The sequence below is a fragment of the Lepisosteus platostomus genome, chromosome 3, assembly GCF_059453375.1.
Source record: "Lepisosteus platostomus isolate fLepPlt1 chromosome 3, fLepPlt1.hap1, whole genome shotgun sequence".
NCBI classification, from domain to species: Eukaryota; Metazoa; Chordata; class Actinopteri; order Semionotiformes; family Lepisosteidae; genus Lepisosteus; species Lepisosteus platostomus.
Window position 1 is genome coordinate 38744930 of NC_142613.1, and position 27555 is coordinate 38772484.

At 34.8% G+C, this 27555-nt stretch overlaps 1 protein-coding gene across 1 annotated transcript; it reads left to right on the forward strand.

Moving 5' to 3' along the window:
* The first annotated feature begins 433 nt into the window (after positions 1-433).
* On the forward strand, positions 434-23422 carry tpo (thyroid peroxidase). Its single transcript, XM_088623453.1, has 11 exons — positions 434-527; positions 1154-1247; positions 1818-1987; positions 4641-4773; positions 6102-6231; positions 7688-7894; positions 9928-10443; positions 16276-16534; positions 17605-17775; positions 20699-20936; positions 23209-23422. Exons 1-11 carry the CDS (start codon positions 434-436, stop codon positions 23420-23422), a joined length of 2226 nt encoding a protein of 741 aa, XP_088479579.1.
* Positions 23423-27555: the final 4133 nt, after the last annotated feature.

Here is a 27555-nt window from a genome sequence, read left to right on the forward strand (position 1 = left end):
TGTTTTATTTCTTTTGTGATATGAAGTCACAATCCTAAAACAGACAGAAAATGAAAATAAAAATAATAACATGTACAACAGATAGAAAACAATGTCTACTATACAGTATGGTGAATTGGTAACATTCTCTAAAAAACACCACAAAGTCACAATGAATTCCATCAGAATTCAGAGGATATAACAAATTCATACTTTATTCCTGTGATATTGTGTTGGAATTGTATGGTATTGAAAAAAATGTATGTTATTATTGTGGTTATTACACTATTACTAGTGTTGTCAACTAAACAGTGTTGCTTTTCTGTAATAATGTTCTGTTAACACGTGGTTAGCATTGGTAATGATAAGATTGGGATGATATTTTCTGGTAAACGATATGCATTATATTTTTTTATACATTTTTTTCATAGCTCATCTATCACATTTCAAAACCATGAGGATTTATTCAGGTGTTGCCATAGCTACATTACTGTCCTGCATGGTGCTCATATTCTTCTTCAGTAATGAGGCAGAAGAAGAAGCACAAAGTAAGTTAATATTGTTTTTTACAATGAAGTAATCTTTTTGCTAAATTACACTATGTGAAAAACTGCAAGTATAATGCAAATTAAACTGAAGCAGTGTAATTGACCTGCATGTCAAATGCACAATTTTAAAATATTTCTTATAGGTTTTTTACAATTTAAAGGGACACCCTTAAAACAAACACCTGTTTTCTCAAATAAGTAACTAAACTTAAATAAACAATATATTTTGTGAAGCCTGAACCAAAGAGTTAGGACATGACAATTACATTCTGCTTTTGAAATAATTTATCCATAGTCAGGACGTTGCATGGTACACAGTTTTATCTTATTTGGTTTTGACTGTTAAGTGTATAGAGTATGTAGAATACACACTCTATTACACACGGTTTCTGAAATAACGATGTACAGGATATACATAAAAATACAGTTATAAAACAAAGTAACTAACAAAATGATCTACTTTAAGTCAAAATAAAATACATTTAAAGCCTGGAAATACAAACTGAGACATACTGTACTTTAATAGACTGAAAGTACACTGATAATAGACTGAATTCTCTAAAAAAGCTTTGAATTGGTCAAGACTCATGCACCATTTTTTCCTCTTTTCCTCTTGTGTTTTCAAGGCAACCTGAAAAAGATTGGGGATTCCATTATCTCCTCCGCTTTCCAAGAAAGTCTTCACATGGTAGACAGAGCTATATTCAACACTATGAAAGGGTATGGCATTTTTCCCTTCAAGGCTGCAATACATTAAATAGTTGAATCTAGAAGCTGCTAGCTTAATTTTGACAATCATTGCTTGTGTAAATTCCCCTACTTGTTCATAGTATTTTTAATGTAAAATAAGCATTTAAATTCTATCTGGTCAGCAGATCATGTTGTCATCCATCCATCCATTTTTTAACCACTACTTTGCATGGAAGCCAGAGTCTAACCCGGCAAGTAAAAAGAGCAAGGCAGGGCATGCTCTGGAAAGGATGTCAGTCTATTGCAAGGCAGAAAGGCACACATACTGTAGAAGTATTCTCAACCAAGGGCCAAGTTTTCCAGAAACAAATTAACCTAAACTGTAGGTTTTTAAACTGTAGAAAAAACTGGAACACCTGGTGGACACCCACACAAACAGAGGGAGGACCATATTAAGTCCATGCAGATAATACCTCAGTCTGGAATTGTGCCCAGGTCCCTAGCGCTGAAGGCAGAAATGCTAACCACTGTGCCGCTGTGCTGTCTGTAATTTTATCATCTTTGCAAGGAATTGATTTTGCCTTTATATTTGACATTCAGGAATCATAACCAAGGCACACTCCAATCCCCAGTGCAGATTTTATCATTTTTCAAGCAAGCTGAACCAGAGACTCAAGAGATATCAAGAGCTGCAGAACTTTTAGAAACAACTTTACACATTTTAAAGAGCAGAGCACCTAAGAGAAATAAAAGAACCATTATGATAAAAGGTGAGTACAGCTATATCTAATTATTTCTTACAGTTAAGTCAATTGTTAGTTAATTATTATTATGATAAGAGAATTAAACATCAATAATATCTATTTTCTTTGTACCAGTACAATTCTGAAAGTGTAAGTTGTGTAACCTGAAGTGCTCCTTCAAAGTAGTTGCATTGAGAAAGTCTGTTCATACTGTATTCCTTTCTACATTTTACACAATACAAACCCAGCCCTGATCATTTCAAGACACACTTATCTGTATGTTGTTGTGCAGAAAATACATAGCTTAGATTTATATTTGGGAAGTGGTCTATAACATAACTCCAAGATTTTTATTTACTATGTTTTTGTAATTGTGTAACATTTTTAAAAGTATGAAAACAGGGAACAGTCCTTCACATAAATTGCAGAGTGGCTTCTAATACTTCTAATATAATATACACTTAAACATTATAGAAACCATGTATTGCATAAACATTCTGCATATTTTTATGGTTTATGTCGTTAATATCAAATAATGTAATGATGATATCTTTCTCATTTTTATATGAGCCCCTTTTGTGGAATGAGAGGGATATACAGTACAATAGTTGACCCACAGACTTTTTTCACACCTCAACCACTTAACTCTGTATCTCTTACATAGTTGTTATTGGCCACACAGTATCATTCCTAACTCCTTTCCTCTTGCACAAGTGCCACGTTTGGAGAGAAAGCATGGTATAGGCTGTCAGGGTGCTTTGCACTTTTTGATTGATCTCATCATGCTCATAGAGATATTAAGGGTCTTTGAAATGTTTCTATCCAATTGTCCTGATTTGAGGCTTTAAGCAACTTTAGTTGTTTTGAATGCTCCTTGGTCTTCATGGTTGGATCTTTGCTTCTTGAAATTCACTTCTGAAATGATGGACCTTATAGAGATACAGTAGGTTTAAGTATTCTTAATTAATCCAAACCACTCTTATTACATTTTTGGAACTTTTTGGACTAAATGCAAGAAGGAATTTTATCTATCTCACATCTAATGCAGTGCATCACTCAGTCAATATCATCCCTACTATGATATATAGTTATGTTATTTTATGCTGTGGAGCTTGTCAAGATGTTTGGTAACATAAATGGAACAAAGTACAATACAAGTAACAGTACAAAGGTCTGTGACATTTGAGGCTTTTCTTGCATGAACATTTCCTTTTAGATTTATCCATAAGGTTTCAATAGGGTTTTAGGTGCAGACATTGAACTGGGCATACCAAACACACAAATTCCTTCTTATTCAGTTGTTTTGTTAAAAGATCTGTTTATATGTTTAGGATCATTGACTTGCTACATGACCCTCTTTTGGTTTAGCTTAAGCTGACAAATGGATGACATGACATTCTGCTCTGGATTTTCCTGGTACAATGCCATCCTGTCAATGATTACAAGCAGTCCAGGTCCTGAGGCAGGCAAACCATGATACCATCCTTAAGAGCAGGGATTGGGTACTTTTCTTTGAAGGCAGTATTTGGTTTTCATCAAAATGTTTCTTATTGTGCTCCAAAACTTTGGACTATCTCGAGAACATTCTTTCAGTAGCTTTGTGAATAGTCCAGGTGCTCCTTGCCATTCCTGAGTCAAGCAGCAATGTTCCTTTTTGAGAAAACGGTTTCCCCCTTGATATCTTCCCATGAAAAACATTCTAATTTAGTATTTTCATGATTATTGAGGTATGAACACTGATATTAGCTTCAGAGAGAGTGGTTCTTGTTATTATTCAGGGATTCTTTGTTACATTATGGATGATTTTCCAAGTTAGTCGTTGGAAGATCTTGGCAGGACGACTTGGCAGTCCTGAATAGGGTTACAGTACCTTGAATAATATTTTTCATTTGTAGACTATACAGTACATTGAATTTGTAAGGATGGATTACCAAAAGTTTAGAAATGATTGTGTAACCCTGTCTAGGTGATGAAATTTGATTGTGACATGATGTGGTTCCACAGGTGAAGAGCAAACTCTCAAAGATTCTCACCATTATACAGGATAGGGGCTGCCCAAACTGAGTTGTTATTTGCTTGTTATGAATTTAAGCACTTGGTTCTAATTAACCCCTTAATTGTTATAAGTAAACTAGGGATTCGCTTATTATTTCACATATGTTGATTCTTAATTATTCTTTTTTCCACTTCATTTACCACTGCAACTAAAAACAACATTGAAAACATTGAACTGTTGTTGGTTTTAGAAAGCACTAGTTTTGATACAACAAGGGTGTCATGATAAAACAAATTAATTCACAGTATTACATTGAGACAAGAGACAACTTTTTCCCCTTATGATCATATTAAATACCAGCTGCTTATTCTAGAAAAAGCCGCATTCCACCATTTTGTTGTGTGCTGATTTTTCCAAATAACTTTCAATTTACACATTTTAACTATATACAGTAAGAATCTGTAACCATCTACTAAACTAAGAATTAGCAAAAGGTCATCACGCAATACAATTGCTTCTTCATGAACTAATTTATCAAGCCAAACATTAAAGCAGATAGGAGAAGACGAAGAGACATGGAAGTAAGTTATACGCTTAGTTGATTAGTACTACAGTATATGCCAGATAATGAATCCATTGTACTCTTGCGTTTAAATTTTGCTATGGAATTTTTTTTTTTGAAAGATCATCTTTCCATGAAGGACCTGAAGCTGATTGCAAACCTGTCTGGATGTTTTCCTTATATGCAGCCTCCTATCTGCCCAAATGGATGTCTGGCTAGGAAATACAGAACTATCAGTGGAGCCTGCAACAACAGGTTTTTAATTACAATGATTCTGACGATTCTGACATCATCCATTAGTCCATCCAGTTTCTAACCACTATATCCAACACAGGGCTGCAGAGGAGATGGAGCCTTATCCAGCAAAGCAAGAGATGCAAGGCAGGACACACCCAGGGTGGGGAGCCAGGCCATCACAAGACACACACAGGCCCAGACACAGACACACACCCTCACACCAGGGCTAATTTTCCCAGAAGCCAATTTAAGTAATATGTCTTGGGGCAGTGCAAGGAATCCGGAGCACCAAGAAACCCACAATAATTTGGGAAGAATATAAAACTCCATGCAGATAGCACCCCAAGAATTGAATCCACATGTGTGAGTGAGTGTGTGTGCCTTGTGATGGACTCTTGTCCTGATTGGGGTATATCCTCCCTTGCACCCCTGGTTTCTGGAAAGGTCATCTGCTCCCCCTTGACTTCCCCTCTTCTTTTGTATTGGCTAAAGAGGGTAGAAAAGGGATGGATGCCTTGATGTAAGTTTTAAATTTTGAAATATTTATAACATTCTGATTGTCTTTTTTAATGCTGGATTGCCTAGAACTTGTTAATGATACAGTACGTCAACAACCATCTAACACACCACCTAAGCTAACAGAATATCTTTAAACTGCCACCATCCAATTCTCTTATTCCATATTCATGCTATTACATTCCACTTCTTGTAACCACTCTCAATCATTAGTGGTATATTAGTAAATATATTTTTTCAGAAAATTTAAATATTTTTCTTGACTTTATTGTATAGTTTCAGTAAATATGTAAAAACATAACATATTATCACAATTCCCTGATGGTTTTCTCTCCGTTGCTTAGTCTACAGTATCATTATTGTTTGAAAAGCCTACAGTACATCAAATAGTCTTTCTTACAAATTAGTTAGAAACCAGTTGTTGGCCACACCTGTATCTACTATTTCTGTTCCCCCTGCTGCGCTTATGTTTTTATTAATTCTATGATAACCACTTCTTCCTTAAAACATATCTTCCTTATTTTATTATATACGTCCTTAATATAATTTAGATATCATTTTCATGGTAGCATGCTCCCCATCCTACTTTTTTATTTGCACATTTTTTTAATTCACAGCTTTATCCGCTTTATTTTTGATGAAAGATATATATTTTTTCATGTTCAAAGTTTAAATAACTTGAGTTAAATTCAGAAATTCATTAGTTGAGAATTAATCTAATGTACCGCAATACTTAGAATGTAGCATAAGGTTATGATTTTTCAATGTGATGAATTCCTAAAACCAAACTGCCAATGACTGGTGCTAATCTCAGGTATGTCCTCCTCCAGAAACCACTCCCAGTGGGGGGCAGCCAGCACTGCTCTGGCCCGATGGCTTCCTGCGGAATACGAAGATGGGCGTAACCAACCTAAGGGCTGGAATGCTGGATTGTTGTACAATGGCTTTCCACTTCCTCCAGTAAGTACAGTATAAAACAATAAATATCTGCATATATATGTATATATAGAGAACAATAATACTGTTGTATTTATTCCAAAAAAAAACCTGAGGTAGTAAAATACAGTAAATCTGAAACATTTTTCTGTAAAAAAGCATTGTGTCATGAAAGATAAGACATTGGTTTAGTTCACAATCAAGAAGAAAAATAAGTAAAGTAGCATATGATATGCAACTCTAACACAGTACTTACAGTAAATAATAATAATAAAAAGACTGTATGCTGTATGTTTCTTTAAGCACTCCTAATGGTGCTCAGATAAAACAATACAGCTCTCCGATTGTCATCATAAATCAATTTTATTAAAGGTAAATGCAGAATAACATAGATGAAAGCCATTCTTTAGTAGGATCTAAGGTTTGTTTTAAAAAAGCCATCGCTGTAAGTATACAGTACCTCACATCTGATTATTTAACCTGCCCTGTCAACTGTTAGTAAATGACTACAAATCAGCAGATAAAGTACTAGTGAAGCAACAAAGAAGGGCAGCAGGTTTAATATTCTAGAAAACTATTTTAAGTATTATTTGGTTAAAAACCTGCACTTTGTTAACATTTGAAAGACATTTCATTCTGACAGAAATCTCATAATGGATAACTTCAAAAGAGAAAATATTTCATTTCTAACAAAAATAAAAACCTTTGGAAAATAGTGTGGACATCATTACAAGAAAATCCTGCTGTCAGTAGAGCTCATAGTGATATTATTTCAATTAATAGTTTCTGTTTGTTATTTGAAAAAAAATAACTGAAGCACATTTTGGTTTATTCATGTATTGCTGTATGTGTGTTGATTACTAATGCAGTTGTTTTTCTCATGGGTCGCTTTTCCCTCATCAGTTATCAAATGGATTAACTGGAGCTGAATTTAACAGCTCTTAGTTTAAAAACAGTCTGATCTCCATTTATCTGTCTGTCAGTGGAAGAGAGGCACATTTCTGGGGAACGAACAAATCGTCCCTTCAGCATACATTTTCTGTTATAAGTTCCAAACCACATACAATATACATTGTTTTGAGGAAAGAATAACTGTAAAACTGTGCTCTGTTAAAAGGAGTTACATACTGTAGCTTAAAATAAAATGACATTCCTAGCTTAACTATTCTCCTTTTCCTTCACAGAATGTCTTTGTTAATTATCTGTTTTATGGGGTTTCAATTATCTTAGCTTGTTAATTAATTCCCATGTAATATATTAATAATAATATTATTCTGATGTTGTATAATGCTTTATTATTTCTATAATCTATAATGACAAAACCTTTGAACTAATATAATTAAAAATAATGTTAGAATCCTAAGACTTCAGGATTCTAAAACCAATCACAATTATTTAAAAAAGAGAAGGTTATTATATGTAAATATATACATATACAGTATATGTTATTTAATTATATTTATTGAATATATATAAACAGGTCCGGGATGTAAGCAACAATATAATGCAAACTTCAAATGACCAGATTGTGGAAGATGACTCCTATTCCCAAATGATTGTTGACTGGGGCCAATACATAGACCATGATATTTCATTCACCCCTCAGACCACAAGCAAAGCCAGTTTTGTGGAAGGAGTGGATTGTCAAAATACATGTGAAAACTTAAATCCTTGTTTTCCTATTAAGGTAGGTCTTCCATTAAAAATAAAAGGCACCACAATAACACAATAACTTGTAAGCCTTTTAAAATAGTTTTTGTTTTATATATTTACATTTAGAGAACATTAATATTCAATACAGCTAAATTATTGAAATATAAATCATATTGCTCATTGTTCTGAAGAGTCTAAAATAATTTAAAGGATATTTTTCATCTTAATTCTCATACTCTATCTTTCTCGGGACAAGAATAATGAATAATACTGCAACTTTTATATGTTCAACAAAGGTATATTACTCATCAGTTTGAAAATAGGAGAATATAATTTGCTGAACAAAGGGAAAATGCAGACAGATGCTTTTGTCCCAGGGCTTTCCCAAGTAAATTGTTGAAGACATTACATAGTTTCCTGACATAAAGATGATCTATATAATTAATTTATTTTAAAGTATTCAAAAGCATAGGTACTCTTTAAAGACAGAAAAAGCAAACAATTAAATAATAAGGTCACTAGAGTGGTAGTGCAAGGAAATGTGTACATTACAGTATGTTCTGAAAAGTCTTGGGTGTAATTCAAATAAATGAAAGTCCTACAAAAGTACAGTACTAAATCTTTTTTAACATTCAGACCAAATTATTATTTTATTTCCACTCATTTTGTCCAAATTATTACTCAGAGAACCTTCATTTATTTATTTTTGGCTTAAACGCTATCTCCATTTCATAATATAACAGTAGATACTCAAAGGTCTTAAATAAGTTTGTGATATTAACGTATATTAAGAGGCTCACAATTAAAAAAAAAGCTACTGTATAAAACATTTGATATTATACTGTATTACAGGCAGCCTTTTTTCTGTGATATTTGAATTAAATTATGAGATTTCTAAAAGGCTATGACGCTGGATTTTAGGTAAATGTTTCTAATGTATGCATAGAAACATTTTCAACCATGCAATGATAAATTTAGTCAAATCTCAATTAACAAGACCAAGGGAAAGCTAGAATGTGATAATTCTACATTAGGAGCTTTTGTTCCTGATGATTTTATGTCGTTTAAGTTATGCATTCAGGGTTTTCATTCAGTAATGCATACCAGGTGTGAAAGATCTTGCCTTCTGGTAAAGACTTTAAGGACCTTCATATTGTATCATTGCTCTTTTCAAGCCAGCTAGTGTAGGACCTCTTCCTTAGAGATAATATTATTACAGAGTGATTATCTAATTCAGGTGCTGCAGTCTACTCCACAGGGTTAGCTAAAGACAATCTGTTTCACTTCCCTCTCTTATAACAGGCATTACTTTCTACTCCGTGAATCTGGGAATATCTGAGCCCTTTAGTTAGGACATGTCCCACTATTCCTCTAACATGTCTTACACCCCAGAATAGATTATTTACAGTGATTTGTGCTTGATGTCTTTTAATTTTAACTCATAAGCATAGGATAGTCTGTTGACCCTTTAAACCCAAATATTTTCTAAATACATTATTGTACTCCCTTGAGTTGCTTGTCATTTGCCAGGCTGAGTTGAATAACCTGCAGCTGTAATCTCCCTTGTTTATACTTTTATACCAATTACACACGTACTGTAATTGTGTAGAAAATGTCTATTTTTGCTTCTGTACAGCAACCTCTAGTGGCTATCTTCTTGTCATTACATACTTTCCAGTCTGACACTTTGTCCTATTAAAACATTCCCTGCTAGACTGAAGGAGAATACATTACTTCATAGTGGTCAAAATAAATATTCAATTGAATGTCTCTTTTAGAAACACATCCCTTTGCAGATCATATAACAATAAGCCTTTCATTCCAAAACACAAAACATAATCAGCAAGTAATCTAATGAGTCACTGTCATTGACATTTGGAGATGTTCAATACATTTACTGAGAGCAGAGGATGAAAGAAGACTGTTATTAAAGGAATATCCTAGTGTAAATACAATGGCAGTAAACATTTTACTTAAAATATACTTTGTATCTCTACATAACTTCCAGAAATTTAAATAATGCAGAAATAATATTTCAAAATCAATGATTTTCTCTCTTACACACAGATTCCACCGAATGACTCATTTTCTGGAACGAGAGACTGTTTACCTTTTTTCCGTTCTTCTCCTGCCTGCTTCACTGGTGATGAAGCTGTGCTCTTTGAAGATCTCAAAATGTTACCTCAAAGGCAGCAGATGAATGCCCTCAGCTCCTTCTTGGATGCCTCTACAGTTTATGGCAATAGCCCATCCATGGTGAGCAAGCTTCGGAACTTTTCAAGTCAAGAGGGCCTTCTTGCTGTGAACACAAAATTCACAGATAGTGGGCGCTCATACTTACCTTTCGTGAGTAAAACCCCCTCTCCGTGTGCACAAGACCCAAGGGATGCTGGTGGGGAAAGGATTGAATGCTTCATGGCTGGAGACACTAGGTCAAGTGAAGTAATCTCCCTGTCTGTTTTGCACACTCTTTGGGTCAGAGAACATAATCGGATTGCTAAAGCTCTAAAAAAGCTAAACCATCATTGGACTGCAGAGACTACATACCAGGAGACCCGCAAAATCATTGGAGCTTTGCATCAGGTTGGTCACACTCCTAATTCTGGCCTTGTCAAGCAAAATTAGTACTGTATATTCTTAATTGGTTATTTTCTATAAGCTATTTTATTTACAAAATGAGTAATCCAGTTTATTTGTATTCAGTTTATTTTTAAAATGTACTTAAAACAAATCTAGTGAAATAATTGTTTCTTGCAATGAAGTTTTTACTTCATCTATATTTAAAGTATTGAAATAATAAGATCAACAATGACCTTTAGGATTCTATTACTATGCTAATATGGAGCACTTTTCTTACCATAATCTTTTAGTCACTTGTCTAAAACCCAAGGATACCAATGTATGTGGGAGCAGAAATACAACATGAGATAACCAGTAACCAGTGCAGCAAAGAGGAAGTAGAGAAACAGGAATGTATTTTTCACTGGATTTCCTTTTATTGCACAATTTCATAGCCTTGCTTCCTATATGGTTTGCAGCTTCTCTGCTCCAAATACAGTATCTCTCAGTACTCCCCTTAGTCTTCTCTGACCTGCAGTACATTAATCCCAATCCCAAAACAATCTTTCTTTCGTCAATCGGTCTTTCTTACTTTTTTTTGTGCTACACAAGACAAAAAGATTACCTACTAATGTGACTTCATAATAATAAAAACTGCACCTATAAACTTGCTGAAATATTAAATAAGTATCATACTACAGTATCCACTTCTTAACAGCTTCAGAGACCAGGGTTTGATACTGGTGTGCATGTGTGGAATGTGTATTTCCTCCCCATATACTGTACCCCATAGTGGTTTCCTCTTACCACCAAAAAACATCTTAAGTTTGACTTACTGACATACTGTAGGATGGATGGATGTAGACTGAACCCAGCAATACCCATTTCTATACTCCTTTGAACACATTTACAGTATATTACTACAAGAGAATAAAATATCTTGCAGCTTAGAAAAATATGTGCTGAGAAATGCTTAATGTATCTACTGTATATACTGTACTAAAAAAGAAAAAAACAAATTCACATAGAGCATTTTATATTCAATAATATGAAAAAAGAAAACATAATGTTAACATATACTGTATTAACATCCATAAAAATGGAAGTAATTTATCTAAGTATCATAGTTCTTATCTCCATAATTCCAAATGGTGTCATTTTAATATCTGACATTTTCTTGTAGAACAACTTTTGTTTTCTTCCTACACAAATCGATTCTGTCATTTGATTACAATGCTGTAACAAAGCATTACATGTGAGGCACTTTAATCCTACTTCATGTCAAAAAGTAAATTATATATTTCCCGTATCCATCATACTTGGTTTAAACAAAAACCCAGTATTACGTCTGACTGATATTTATCTTTTCACTGTGCCAAAGATTACATTATGCACTTCTTTGGTTAAAGTATTTAGAACATGATTAATGCTGCTCTTATAAAACAATACATGTCAATAAAAAATATGCTGTAAGATTAATTTAGCTCATTAATATCTGCTGCTTTCAAATTACTTTTGTATATGTAGATAGAAATTTAACAATCAAGCTATTTCATAGTATAAATGAATTAAAATCAATGTTTTATTTTTTAATCAATTGTTATAAATGAAGTAGACAATTCAAGGGAAATATAATTAATTTATCCTGATGTATCTTAAAAATATTTTAAAGATGTACTTAACAGTAAGCTTAACTGCACATCCTTTTATAGAATAAAACACAGAAATGTAATTACTTAAATGTAGAACTACAGAAATTTAATTAATTAGATGAAATAACAAATAACAGTTTTGGCTAGGGGAGGAAATTAATGTGAGGGTAGGACATTTTTAAAAGATACTAAGGAGAACCAGGGGTGAGCAGGAAATTGTAAAAGCCTAGAGTGGGCATCTACTCTTCACAGAATACCTTAAGCAGTATGTGTTATACATCAAAAGTAATATTATTGCTTAGGAAAGGTATATTATATTACAGAAAAAAGCAGCTGCAATAAAAGATAAAGAAGAATGTTTATAGTTTTTTTTCTGTTTTGCATCAATATGTTTAAAAATATCATGGTGTAGCGTTGATCCTAACCAACCATCAATGCACATTCTATCTAATTTGAGATACTGCTTTCCCATTTTCAATTAAGTTGACATTACCTGTTTTGCTTTAGGAACTTTTCTCTACAACAACTTTCTCAGAACCTCAAAACAAGTTAACACTGTGACCTGTCAAATCAGACTTAGTTGTGCAGAAAAATGCTGTGCAGCAAGCTGTTCAGTTCACATAAATAAGGGTTTGCACATTCCACTAATATTGCAGTAAAAGGCCTTTAACAAACCAGCACAGTAATAATTCCAAGTACTTTAAGGCACACTTACATCCATATTTTGCCCATCCACATGGTGTCAGGCAAAGCCTGGGCCAAGAAAAATTATTTAAGCTTTTAGAACGTTTACTGTTGGCCTCAAGCTCAACTCAATTCAATGCAATTGAACTGATCCCTTCATCACATCCTCCTAAAGATTACTGCACTACGTACTGTAAATGTAGAGGCACATGTTTTAAGAAGATTCATTGTTATAATAGAAAGCTGCAATACTTTATTATCTTCTTTTCATTTGTTATTTGGTACTGTATATTTATTTTTTATTTGTAGTGTATGATATATACTGTACTGTATGTAATTCCTGAGATCATCCATCTTTGTTTTTCACTGTAAGGTCTACAGTTTTTTTTTTTGTAGTTCAGCCACATATTGCAACATAATACAGCACATACAGTAAGTGTTAAACAGTATGCCTGCAGTGCACTGCAAAGAGAAAAAAACTATTCCTCCACAAAAAAAAATAACTTTCCTCATGGAAATTATTTTGGGAAAAATCAAATGAGAATTTTATTTTGTTTTAAAAAAGAAATTACTAACTTCAGATTGTTCAAGTTGAAGGTCACTTTTAATGTATGGATTGCTTTTATTTTCTCATAAAACATTCAACACATTTACAGCAGGTGATCACCACAGAGAACTTTAAGAAGATACAACATCAATAATTACAAAATACTGCATCTTTAAGTCTTCTAGCTGCTTTATCCAATGCAAGCTCACAGAGGAGCCAACGTCTATCCTGGTGAGCAACAGGTGCAGGTTGGGATACACCTTAGATGGGAGGCCAGTCTATTGCAGGGCTCACACAGATACAGACCAGTGTGTCTTTGGACTGTGGGAGGAAACCAGAGCACCTGGAAGAAACCCACATGAACACATGAACACAGAAAAAACATACAAACTACACACAGATAGCACCCCAGGTCTGGAATTGAACCAAGGGCACCACTGATATGACGCAACCAGTCCTCCACTGTGCCATCCTTGTTTGTTTGAAACAGATACAATTTATTCAATGTGATTATGTTCTGCACATTGTATGTCTTCTGCATAAGACTACTTAAATGCAGGTTTTCCCCCAACAAATATGTTTTAAAACATCTTAGTCTAACACTAATACTGTACAGTATATTTACAGTATGACTTACTGTAGAGTTGTGATCAATTTGTATTTTGAAACTTAGCTTGGAGAACTTTGTTTTCAGTATTTGCATTTTTCATTATCTGCAGATAGTTCAGGAATATATCCCCCGTGACTAAGCAGGACCTAGTGAAGAGGGCTTGTTCTATGCTGTAGGCTGTGAGCCTGTAAGTGCTACAGCAGAAACATGCATTGATATGAATTTCGCTCTTTATTTCTCCTTTCAGTGTGGAATTCACCTCTACTTGTTCCTTTTGCAGCCAATCTATTCCCACACCTCCTCACTCTTAACTTTTCATAATAGAGTAGACTGAAAGGCATTCGAATGAAGCAGAGGAGTTTTGCAACAGTTTTTACTTAACAAAAACAAAATACAGACTGATTTTTGTCTTAGGCAGAAAAACGTGGACATCACAAAAGGTTAGGGTACATACTGTATGCTAAATTAACATTCAAACCCATTATCTAATTATAAGAGCTTACAAACCCAAGAGGTTTACAACAGGGGAGGATTTTTTTTCTCTGAACAAGGTGAATATTTCATATTGAAAAATTATGTTCACTATCTGTCCATCACGTTTCTTACAGTTTATAGTAATGATTGGATACAACATGGAATTAACATAACAGTAAAGAAAAAACAGTATTTATTTCTCTGTGGGACTCAGACTCCTCTCAGCCAGAAGTAATACTATACATGTACTGTACAGTAGCTCAGCAAGCATAAAGTACATGGCTATGACCGCCAGCAGTGCCTGAGGCCACTCCAGTGCTTCCCAAATGCTTTGAGTTCATGTCAGGTTCATAGAGCGGCAGAACCATCACATGCATGTTGTGCCATGTCAGGATAGTCTGACAAATGCATGCATGTAAACGGTAGCGTGTTTACAATGGCAAAACGATTGTTTCTATAGCATTGCACAGTTAAGGAGACACTAACCACGATCTCCACTGATGCTGTATTGTAGCTCATGCCATGTTACACTTCCATCGCCAAACCAGTCCTTCTTTTCCATTTCAACGTCTTACACTACAGAAGAAAGGGTCCTCCATTTCCCTATGGCATCCTGTCTTCTACTCTGCGGCAGTTCTTGAATTTTGGTTCAGTTATGATTATTGCTCTTATTCGCTAGCTTGTACCCACAGTCACAGGGGGTAGCAAAATGCAAACATTGCCACATCTAAAGTACCAAGTGTGCATACCATTCCAATATATATTTTAAGGTGTAAAATATGCACGTGGACGAAATGCACTTTTCACCTTTGGTTAATTGATTATTCTGAAATGCAGTGAATTAAATATTTCTTTCTGATAATTTTACTGTGCGTATATCTGAGGAAATGTTGGAACAAAAATTATTAGTTACATTATTTATGACTCTCATTATGTATTATGTACAGTATATCTGTCCATCTGTCCATTTCAGGATCACAGATGTCAGTATGTCAGGGGAGCTGGGGCCTATCACCCCAGCAAGCAACTGGCACAAGGCGGGGAACACCCTGAATGGGATGTCAGTCACAGACACAGACACGCACATACTCACACCAGGTCCAAATTTCCCATTTTAACCTACCAGTATGCTTTTGGACTGTGGTTGGAAACCAGAACACCTAGAGGAAAACCACACAAACATGTGGAGAACATACAGTATAAGCTCCACACAGATAGCACCCCTAGTCTAGAATTAAACTCAGAGCCTAAGCGATGTGGGCAGCATTGCTAATCACGCATCACTGAGCTACCTCAGTATGTTATGTGTAATTTATACTGTAATGCACAATTCAGTTTTCATAAGGGGATTTTGATTGTAGAATGGTAAATTGACTAATTTCATATCATTTAGCATTAGAAGATTTCAGAATTAAAAAAAAAATCCTATGTAATTTGAGATACCTACTATTGCAGATGAAATAATGTAACAACTGTTTCACCATACCTAAATAAGTGCTCTGTACAATATTGTACTGTACCTACTAGGGCTGAAAAATACATGCTCATAATTTGACACCCACAAAGACTATGCTTAATGTACATTGCGATTTCTGGCAAGGCAGATTGCAAAGAATGTTGGCAGAAAAAATTCTTAAGGATTAAAAAACAATGTTGTAAAGTAACCTACATTTTGCATTGGAAATTTGGAAAATCGGTAATTATAGAAAGTACACCCTGTAATTATACCTATGAAATACATTCTTAATAAGTATGACACTTGGGGGGGGGGGGGGGTGTGTGTGCAGGAGTTTCACTTTTATCAGATAGGGAACAATTATAATAACCTCAAATCCATACATAAAACAGAGAAATGACTACAGCAACTAACTTCTCTTTTCTCTTTGAAGATTATAACCTTCAGGGATTATGTCCCCAAAATTCTTGGAGCTGATGCCTTTGATCAGTACATCGGTGTCTATGGAGGATATGATTCTTCTCTCAATCCTACAGTTTCCAATGTGTTTGCAACAGCAGCTTTCCGGTTTGGCCATGCAACTGTTTCACCGGTCACACATAGACTGGATGAGAAATATCAGGAGCATAACAATTTCTCATCTGTGAGTCTACATGAGACATTTTTCAGTCCTTGGAGACTGATTAAGGAAGGTATGCTTAAACGTCTTTGACATGTTTCTTCACCAAATCTAACAGAACTCTAAGATAATTTCTATCCAATGGAGAAAAATGCAATACTGATACATTTTTTCCCCTCATAACACTATTTCACTTTTATTTCATTGGTGTAAGTTAGAAAGGATATTTTACCCATATAAATTATTTTTTCTTGACATTTCTCTATTGTGTGAAATCAATTTTTGAGAAACTTTGAGAAAGGCATACATAACTATTTTTTTTTTAAATTGAACTCATTAAATGTAGTCTAATTGAGAACAACATCTTTTTTAAAATGCTTTAGAACGACGTGTCATCTTAAACGCAAAACAGAGCCACAATAGAAATGACCACCTCTGAAAGACCTGGTTCTGTTCAAGTTGTAATGATTACCTTAGTTCACAGTACGTGTAATAATACTGAGCAACAACTGATTGATTTGAGTTGGTGTTACTTCTGGAAAATCAATTCCCTTTTTCTCAAACAGGTTTTTCAAAATTATCATATATTATCATAACATACACCCACTAATTATACTGAGTTCAAATCATAATGTTTTGGGAGATTTAAAAAGAATTAAGAAATGAGGTATTTATGTAATCCTAATGTTTAGATTATTTATTTTGCTACTGTTGTATATTTTATTTGTGCTCTGTCTCATACTGTGCTGCTCTTGGTTTTACACTTGATTTACCATGATAGATGACATGCCAAGCAAGCTTATCTTTTGAAAAGAGCTCGATGATAAGAATCCAGCAAGAACATGTACGATACATTTGGACACAGTTTCACCAATGTAATTTATTTTATAAATAACACGTAAGTGTGTAATTATATATTTTGATTCCCTTTTAAAATGTCCTCATTTCGGGCTTTGAGAACCCTTCTCACAGGGTGTTTTGCTCACACATTAATTAGAATGAGAGATATAATTCCAACAAATAAACAGAACAGAATGCTGAGCTTGAAATTACAAGGAAATATTTACATATATAATGTGAACTACTTATTGAAGTGTTCATAAAGCCACCCATTGATCTTAGTACATTTCTTTTTTCTGGTAGGTGGACTCGATCCAGTAATAAGAGGTCTAATGGTGAAGCCTGCCATTGTTGTAACTCCAGACCACTTAATGAATGAAGAGCTAACAAAGAAACTGTTTGTGCTTTCCAGCCCTGGAGCTCTTGACTTGGCATCCTTAAATTTGCAGCGCGGCCGTGATCATGGGCTTCCAGGTCTGTTACTCAGTCTTCTACCTCCTGGAGCTGAGTAAAATTACTGTCTTATGTGGAGATGAGAATCTTTTAATAGGCAATTCTGCAGGCAGTTTTCTTTACAGAGGTTTTGAGTACTTTTTTTTGCAAAGTAATAGCAATTTAATTCTCTTTGTTTGATTTATTTTAAGACCTCTCCTCATGTATAATGCAATATTTCCTAATGGCAGTTGGCAATTAAAAAAAGTTCAAGATTGTTGTTTGAATATAAATGCCCCCAGATGATCACAATAGCACTGTATGATATTTAATTGCATGACTGATAAATAAGATCTGATTGCTTTCTTGAAAAACCATCTGGATGTGAAATGGACACTTTTTAGAAAAAACAAAACAAAACAAAACAAAACAAAACAAAACAAAACAAAACAAAACAAAACAAAACAAAACAAAACAAAACAAAACAAAACCACAATCAGAATTCAATGATATGTAAACAAAGTGACTTCAGAGAGGTTGACATTCTAGATTTGTCCTGTCATTAGTAGTGCAGTCCTCATGAGCCCTCAAGAGTTCTCATTTTTCTTTATTTACAGTATTACTGTAATAGATGCTGTTGGTAATGCTGATGCCTCCCATTTTTTGGGTCTTGGGTTTGCTTCTGGCCTGGGGCACACTGTATGGAGCTTACATATTGTTCTTGTGTCCAAGCTAATGGATGTCTCTTAAGTGACATCTTAACTGATATCAAAATATATACTATGTAGGTTAGTTGGCATCAGTAAATTATGTGCTTATGTACAGTACCATATGTACAGGGTGTAATCCCACTTTGTACTATGTGATTCTAAGATAGACACTATTGTGCTTTTTCCCCTATAATGGATAATTACTAAAAAAATCATTTTAAATGTAATATACTTACAATATATATTTTCAAAAGAGAAAAACAAACATAAATTAAATTCATAACTGATTTCACTTGCCAGGGATTACACATGCAAGTACTGTACAATCTAAGGCTGCCTTTAATAATGTATGTTTATTTTCTGGACACATACAGTACATATATAATGTTTACTTATGAGACTTCGCTCTGTTGTTTCAGGAAGGTCCTACATTTTCTCCACAGTTAGGGATTGATTTTGGTAAATGTTTTCATACTGTATATCTAAGATTTCTTTTGGAATAATCTTGCAGAATTGGCGCACACACACACATACACACACATAAGGTAAAAAAATCTCAAAACACAAACTAGACATAACAATTGCACCTCTTCAAGCTCAAATTAAACTTCCTTGATTGCCTGTTTTAGAAATGTAGCCATGTAGCCGAGCAGTTTGCCTCAACATACTCAACATTTCAGACAAGAACCTACATAATGTCATCACTTACCATCTCTGTAACAGCCAGTTTTCAAACCATAAAAATAAAGTTTTATTTACTCTTTACAATGAGTGCTTTCAGTAAGCCAAGTTTTGAAGTTTTGTGGGTCTTAGTAATGAACTTGGGTTTAAGAATTAGGGGAGCATTGGTTGTGTTTTAAATGGCATTTAAAACATATTATCATCACTTATGTATTTAGCAGCATTTTTGTTTCAGTAAAAATGTTTTTCTTCCTCAGTTTGTTTTGGACATTTATGTTATGTTAGTTAGAAAGTCAAAACTATAAGCACTATAGTTTGTTAAATATACTGGTAGACACTTTTTTAGTGTAATTGCTGTTCCAAAACAGAAAACCTTCTTGTATTTGTTCTTTAAAAGAAAATTATCTGCACTATGCTTTCTTGTTGATTACTGGGAATTTGACAATTGGGCAATTTTCCTTGAATTTCATGATGTTGCCTTTCTGGTGTGAACTGCCAACTTCAGGGTCAATTTGATCAACCTCTGTCCCATTGGAATACTACTCCCCTGGCCCTAATTTCACATTTTACATCACTGTGGAATCCCGTTGAGGCTTAGTGAACAGCTACAGCATCTGATATTTTCCGGGAATCTGTGTTAAAAACAGGTACAACACAGAAAGATGATTGAGGGGGAATAGACACAGAACTTTTCAGTTCTTCATTTCAGTTCAAGTATAAATCATATACTCGTCTTCCTTCAGTAATGCAGAGGCTGATAACATAGTCTCAATGCCAATTGTTGCAGGTGTTCATAATTGATTATGAGTTGATTGTATTCCCCATTGCAGAGAGGAAAAAATAAGGTAATTTACTTATGTGGATTATGGGTCCTTTATGTTGAAGATGTGGATTTCAAGTGAAGTCTTGTTACTGCACATATACAATTTTAGAAAATTGAATGTAATGTCATTATGTTATACTTGTTGTTTTTTGGTGCTCTGAGACAAAGCAAGAAGATAAATGGTAGATAATAATTTAGATGGCTTGACATGGATTTCTACTTTGATAGCTCCAACACAACTTTATCTAAATAGTTTCCAATTTTGTCTAAACAGGTTTGGAAACTATTAAAAATAGTGTGATAATGTGTACCATGGCCATATAATTGATTAATACGTGTAGTTCTTTACAAATAAATGCACTCACAATGTTTTTCTCCTTAATTAGATCTACCAACATTTTTTGTGCTGAGATGCCACAGTGAGGAAGCTGCATTACATATTATTTATTTTCAAAATATGTTTATCTTTTGGAGCTCATCAGTATAAAACTTATTTATTGAAACAGTTTCATACTTATATCAGAATTTTTCTTAGAAATATCCTTTAGATTGTAATGGTTTTTTTCAACAATAGTAATTTAATTACTTATTAATAAAATTAGATATCTATTTGTGGTCTCTAATCCATGTTTGTTTATTGCCACAATTAAAACCTATTTTAATTAGGGTATTTAGTCCTTTTATATTGTTCATATTGCTTACTTGACAGAAAATGGTTGTATATGACATTTTTTCCTGGTGTCTGTTTCAGGTTACAATGCCTGGAGGAAATTCTGTGGATTTCCTACACTGGAGTCTCAGGCTGATCTACACACTGTTATAAGTAACGCAAGCATAGTTCAGCGGATAATGGATGTATATGGGCATCCCAGCAACATTGATGTTTGGTTAGGTGGGCTAGTGGAGGATATTTTACCTGGTGCCAGAACTGGTCCACTGTTTGCATGCTTAATTGGAAAACAGATGAAAATGCTACAAGAAGGAGATTGGTAATTTGGAATGTGAATATGCCTATATAAATACCTTAGATGTTCCTTGAAAGCAAGATTATCAATTTTGTACGAGACAATGGATTACACACATTTTGCTGTTGCTTCGTACTTCTCTATGTCTGCTGTCAATTTCTCCTTCATTTTCTGGATCAAATTTTTATCTTAATTTTAGGAACATTATCATTTAAAAAAAAAGAAAACAACATGTTTTTCTTAAACAGATAGCTTTAAAATCTGTCTGTACCGACATCTTCAACATGTCCTTGGCCCAGGCCACTGTACCTAGCTGCTTCAAGACAACCACCATCGTGCCAGTACCGATAAAATCAGCCCCCACATGCCTAAACGACTACCGCCCTATTGCACTCACCCCCATCATAATGAAGTGCTTTGAAAAACTACTTATTCCGCACATTAAAGCCAGCATTCCAAAAACACTGGATCCTCTCCAGTTTGCCTATCGCACAAACTGCTCCACAGAGGATCCAATCTCTATAGCTTTACACACCACACTAACCCACCTGGATAAAAGGAACACCTATACAAGAATGCTGTTCATTGACTTTAGCTCAGCATTTAACACCATCATACCCATAAAACTTTCTACCAAACTCAGGGCTCTAGGTTTAGATACAACCCTCTGCAGCTGGATCCTAGACTTCCTCACCAGCAGACCCCAGACTGTCAGGATTGGCAACCTCACCTCCAACACACTCACCCTTAACACCGGTGACCCTCAAGGCTGTGTGCTCAGCCCACTGCTTTACTCCCTGTTCACCCACGACTGTACTGCTAAGTTCAGCACAAACACCATCAGCAAGTATGCTGACGATACCACAGTCGTGGGCCTGATCACTGACAACGATGAGACTGCCTACAGGGAGGAGATAAAACAACTCGCAGACTGGTGCCGAACCAACAACCTATGTCTCAACATCAGCAAAACCAAAGAGCTGATTGTTGACTTCAGAAGACAAGGAAAAGTTGACTCCCCCATCTACATAGAAGGGTCTGCGGTGGAGATGGTGAATAACTTCAAATTCCTAGGCGTCTCTAAGGACCTTACATGGACACTGAACACCTCCAGTCTCATCAAGAAGGCACAACAGCGGCTGTACTTCCTGAGAAGGCTGAAGAAAATACACCTACACCCACTGATCCTCACAAACTTCTACAGGTGTACGGTGGAGAGCATACTGACCAGCTGCATCACAGTCTGGTACGGCAACTGCACTGCATCCGACCGTAAGGCACTACAGCGGTGGTCAAAACTGCCCAACACATCATCGGCAGTGCCTTACCATCCATCCAGGAAATATACAACACGAGGAGTCTGAAAAAACCAACCAAAATTATGTCTGACCCCACTCACCCCGGTCATAACTTGTTTGTTCCCCTACCATCTGGCAGAAGGTTCCGGTCACTCCAGTCGCACACAACTAGACTCCAAAATAGCTTCTTTCCCAGAGCTGTCAAGTTGGTGACGCCCCCACTCCCTCCCACCTTATTATGATCTCTCCTAACATCCTCCTGTACCCACAACCACTGTACTCCTACACCACCACACACACATGTAAGCCAAAATTGTACTGTCCCCTCGATAGCCCAGTAAAATTGTAACAGGCATAATAATATTTAATATTAATTAACCATACTACTTTTAACCACACTATTTTTTTGCACTGTTCCAAGAATTACCTTGCACTGTTTTTGTCCTGTTAAATTTTCTCTGTTTGCGGAATTTTGCACAGTTTTCGATTACTTGATTACATCTTATTTATGTTATGTTATTACATGTTACTATTATTGCTATTGTGTAACTGTCTATTGTCTTATCTTCTGTCCTATTTATATACTGCACCTGAGTGACTAATGAGAAACACTTTTCATTATACTATGCACCTGTGTAAGTTTAATGACAATAAAGTTGAATTGAAAAGTTGAATTGAAAATGGAAAAAAAACAAGCATTTAAGAAGCATAGCATCAGATTTATTTACATCTCTACCTTTAAAAACCTGTCTGTGATAAGAAATTAAGAATATAATAACGTGCTGAAGATGCACTAAAAATAAAAAATGTATGTAAATGCATCTGCTTTCAAATTCTGGTAAAGAAAATAAGCTATTTTTGTAAGGTGCAAGACTAGAGAGTATGTGCTTGTTATTGCATTACCATAATTTAGGAGGTGAATATTATTCCCGTAAAGCCCTTTGATTTCAAATGTTACAGTATGTGTATTTTTAAAACAGTTTTTTTTGTTTCTGTAGGTTTTGGTGGGAAAACTCTGGTGTATTTACACAGACCCAAAGAGAAGAATTTGAGAAACATTCTCTCTCACGAGTTATTTGTGACAACAGTGGAGTCACAGAGGTCTCCCTCGACCCTTTCAGATTGGGAAGATACCCTGAGGACTTTTTTCCTTGTGATCAAATACCTGGAATGAACCTTGACGCTTGGCAGGAAAACCTCAATGAAGGTTAGCTTCAAGATTATTATAAGTATAAAAATGACTATTGCATTAACTGTTGTAATAACCTGTTAATTGACCCAAATCAGTGCATGCAGCTTTTAATTGTCATATTTCAACATTTATAATCCTTCACTGTTATCTTTCAAGTATGTCTAATTATAATATATGTATTAAATCAAACTGTTGTTCAGAATCAATACTTTAATGATCAAGTTTTTAATGTGTTTTTATTGCAAAACAGTTTGGGAGTTTTGGGTTGAGTTTGGGATTATTGTTTTTACAATTTTACATCACAATTAATAACGGCACACAGACAATGTATGGTCCCCTTTGCAGTAGTATTTTGTCCTGAGATTCTTTTGAAGGAAAACATCAAATAACCCATAAAATCAAGAAATGAAAACAGCCCTCCAATAGGTGAGCTGATTTAAGCAGGAGAATGATCAATTCTTAATCTCAAAGTGATCGAGAAAGAAGATGGGCATGAAAAGGTAACAAATGAGTATGATAATGCCATGAAAAATGCAATATGACACAAGTACAGTACAGTAGGTCTATATTAATGTTAAATCTTATTAATGATTACTACAGGTACTTGCAGTTCTTTCCTCAGGTGTCATTATATCTGTCTACAATACACTGGCTTTACCTTCATAGTTAATTGTGAATAATTCCGAACATATTTTAAATGTGTTTTAACCACAGAACTTAAACAATGTGGCTCACCCACAAAAATAGAACATGGAGATTTTGTATTTTGTTCCTCCCCTGGCAAGTTAGTGGTGATGTACTCTTGTTACTTTGGTTACCGTCTGGAAGGTGCAGAGGAAATATTCTGTACAGAAAATGGCTGGAGTGGTGACCCTCCTCTGTGCAAAGGTAAACTACTTTTCATTTTCTTTTCTGCAAATCTCTTCTAATCTTTTAGAACTAGATAGTAACTCATCCTCAGAGATGTGCAGTATATTTTTCTTCACACCTACAATAATTAAAGAGGATAAACCCATTACCTATCATTTTGCTACATCATTTTATAAAATACATTTTGCATTTTTTTATTGAAAAAAATTGATGGTTTGGAGACTTACTGAACTGAGGACATCATGACATCAGCACCGAAATAAACAACATTTTAGTCACATTCCAGGTTTTCACAATCATATAATGGAGACTCAGTTATCTTGGGTAATGGCCACTTAATGGAAGGACTCTGTTGGAAACCTGATTATTCACCTATCTTTCACTATGGGTACAAACTCTATTGATATGCATCAGAAAGTTTCCAAGACATAAAACTCAACGCTCTGAGCATATTCAGAACAGAATAAATAGAATCCTGCAGAAGAGAAAGTAAATGGGGAGAAAAAAGCATTTTGCAGTCTTTTATTTTCAAAGTACATCTATTTTCTTTTTGTCATGTTATCTGGACTTTTTCTCCTTTTTCTCTCTTTTTGCTACCATGGTCATCAATCCATTTTTTTTATTGATGTTCAACACTCAAGAAGGAATTACTATAAGTCCCTGTGCAAACAAAGCACCCTTACACAAGGTGCTTCATTTAAGGTCATTCTGCACCACATTATTTCCTCAGGTATTTTTTCTGATCTGCTTCAGTAATGCTTAACAATAGAAAAAGAAACTGTGATGGAATATTTTAACGAAATGAAAAAAATAATATGTTCCCTTATAAATTCAAAAGCTGTTAAACCATACTCAGAAACTCCACAGGATAGCAGAGTTTATATAGGCAGATACTCTGACCTTCAAGACAAAACAAAAGTTCTAAAATGAACTGTATATTAACTACCAATACTTAGTGGAACTTTATTTATAATAGTTTTGTGTTGGCTGAGCTTTACTCAGATAAAGCCCCTGAAGAAACTGATGCTGCTGTCATGTTAGTGCTTTGGGGCTCCGAGGGCACACACTGTATATAGTACATGCTGTATAGCTTGGGACCAGCGAGACAATGTGCCTTTTCTGACATGACATTACCTTGACTTTCTCAAGAGAGATAAAACATCTGTTCTTTAAATAATGTAAAACGATAGGTTGTGATGCATTGCACATTTCAGGGATAGACTCTGTTCGTAGACCCTAGCTTTATTTTTCAACTTCCATATCGCTTCAGTTGCTTCATTTTTAATAAATTGTGGAAGCTGCCTTTAAGTTCATAATACCTTTATACTCCCTCAAGTACTAACAGGTATTAGCATGAAACACTTATTCCACATTGAGCATGGAGTAGGAAATGTTTGTTTTTAAACACCTTAGACTAGAGAACATTTGTGAGTTTAAAAATAATGAACATTGTGTTGGGACACTCTCCTCATGATGTTTGAAAAAAAAAATCAATAATTCTGTAAATCCATTTCTCAAACAACACTTTCATAATTTTTTATGTTAGAGAAAACATCACATTAGTAATTGCATTACTGATTTTTCAAGATATCAGTTGTTGTGTGCAACAAATCAAAATGGAATGAACCAGTGTATAACAGCATATGCTAGATAAACAATAGCAAAGAATCAAACCCACATATTTTTATATTGCGTTACATATTTTAAATGAGTAAATAGATAAACTATTTTTATTACATGTATACAGCTCATGTATGTCTCAATGTATAAGTCATAATTTCCTATTGGTTTTAAACCATTGTTAAATGTGTTGAACCTTCAATGTCTTAATACACGTTTGTGCCAGCAGACATACTGTAAATGAGTGTGATTATCCCCAGAAACCAGTGTGCCACAGTTCATCTCACTGCATCAACACCAAAGGAAGCTACAATTATCTCTGCTCACATGTTTGTACTGCTCTGTACGTTTCAAAACAAGCAGGGTTAACATTTTCTTATCTTACATTATTGACCATCTGGTTTCATATCATTCTGTTTTGTGTACCAGTTTCTATCGAAGGAGAACAGAAACAAAAACAACAAACGACAACAAAACCAGCTGCAACAGCTGTTTACTATTATTACAGCACATCTCCCAGGACCACTCACACTGTACATTTGACATTCTGGACGTCATATGACAGCCTGTGAAGCCACTGAGATTATAAAATTAATGTACAGATGCAGCCATTCAAAATGTGCGGGCGATACCGCATTATTTTGCGGTGCGCTTTATGTAGTCTACCGCGAGTTACCATAAATTCTCCTATAATACCGCAAACAAAATAATAGTATCCGGAATTTCCGCAAGGTGGAGCTAATAAAGCTCAACCTCTCATGTTTGAGCTGTCGCCATCAAAGTCTTTAACGAAGATATTACTAATAGTATTAATAATGAATGACCTTGGACAAGTTGTAAACTCAAAGTATTGCCCTGGTCCACATTCTTTTTTTCATTGACCGTCTTTGTAAAAGTAACACCACAGCATTTCGCAATCACGCATTTGTTTCCAATCATGCAAAGTACAGTAATTTTTGAGAATCGATTCACCATGCCTTTCACATGCTCATAAAAGAGATTGATTTAGGAACATAAACATATTACCATTTGCAAACTGTACTGTATACAGTATGTATATGTATATTTAATGTCTTAACTGTGCCCGTTTAAGTATTGAATATTTATATGGAATTTTACCACTGAAGGGAAATCTTAGTACCTGAGCATAAAAAGAATAGGAGCATACTGTAACACGTGTGAAGCCCATAAACGATATTAATTTTAGAACTTAAACATACAGTATATGGCAGGTCTCGGTACTTTAAAGAAAACATACACACCAGTATTCCATTTCTCCCTAAACATTTTAAGCATCGAAGTCTTTAACTAACTAACTTTTAGAATTTGATTAAAAGGGAATATAATATGGAATCGCGTATCTAAAGAAATTAATAACGATATAATTATATTCATGTACCGCAACACAAGAATAGTACACACTGTATATTGTCTGTTGATAATGTTTCTGTAGTGCTTTTTCAGCACTCTCCATGTGACCTTGCTGGTGGCGCAGTGGGTTAGGTTTCTGCCTCTCACGTCACACGGTCTGTGATCGAATCCCACTGGAGCCATGAATTTCCTTTAACAAACATTTCTTTGAAAAAATGAAACGTTTCCCTGGGTCAGAGATTAAATAAAACCTCACTCGCACCAAACAAATTTATATTTCTAAAAATTGCAA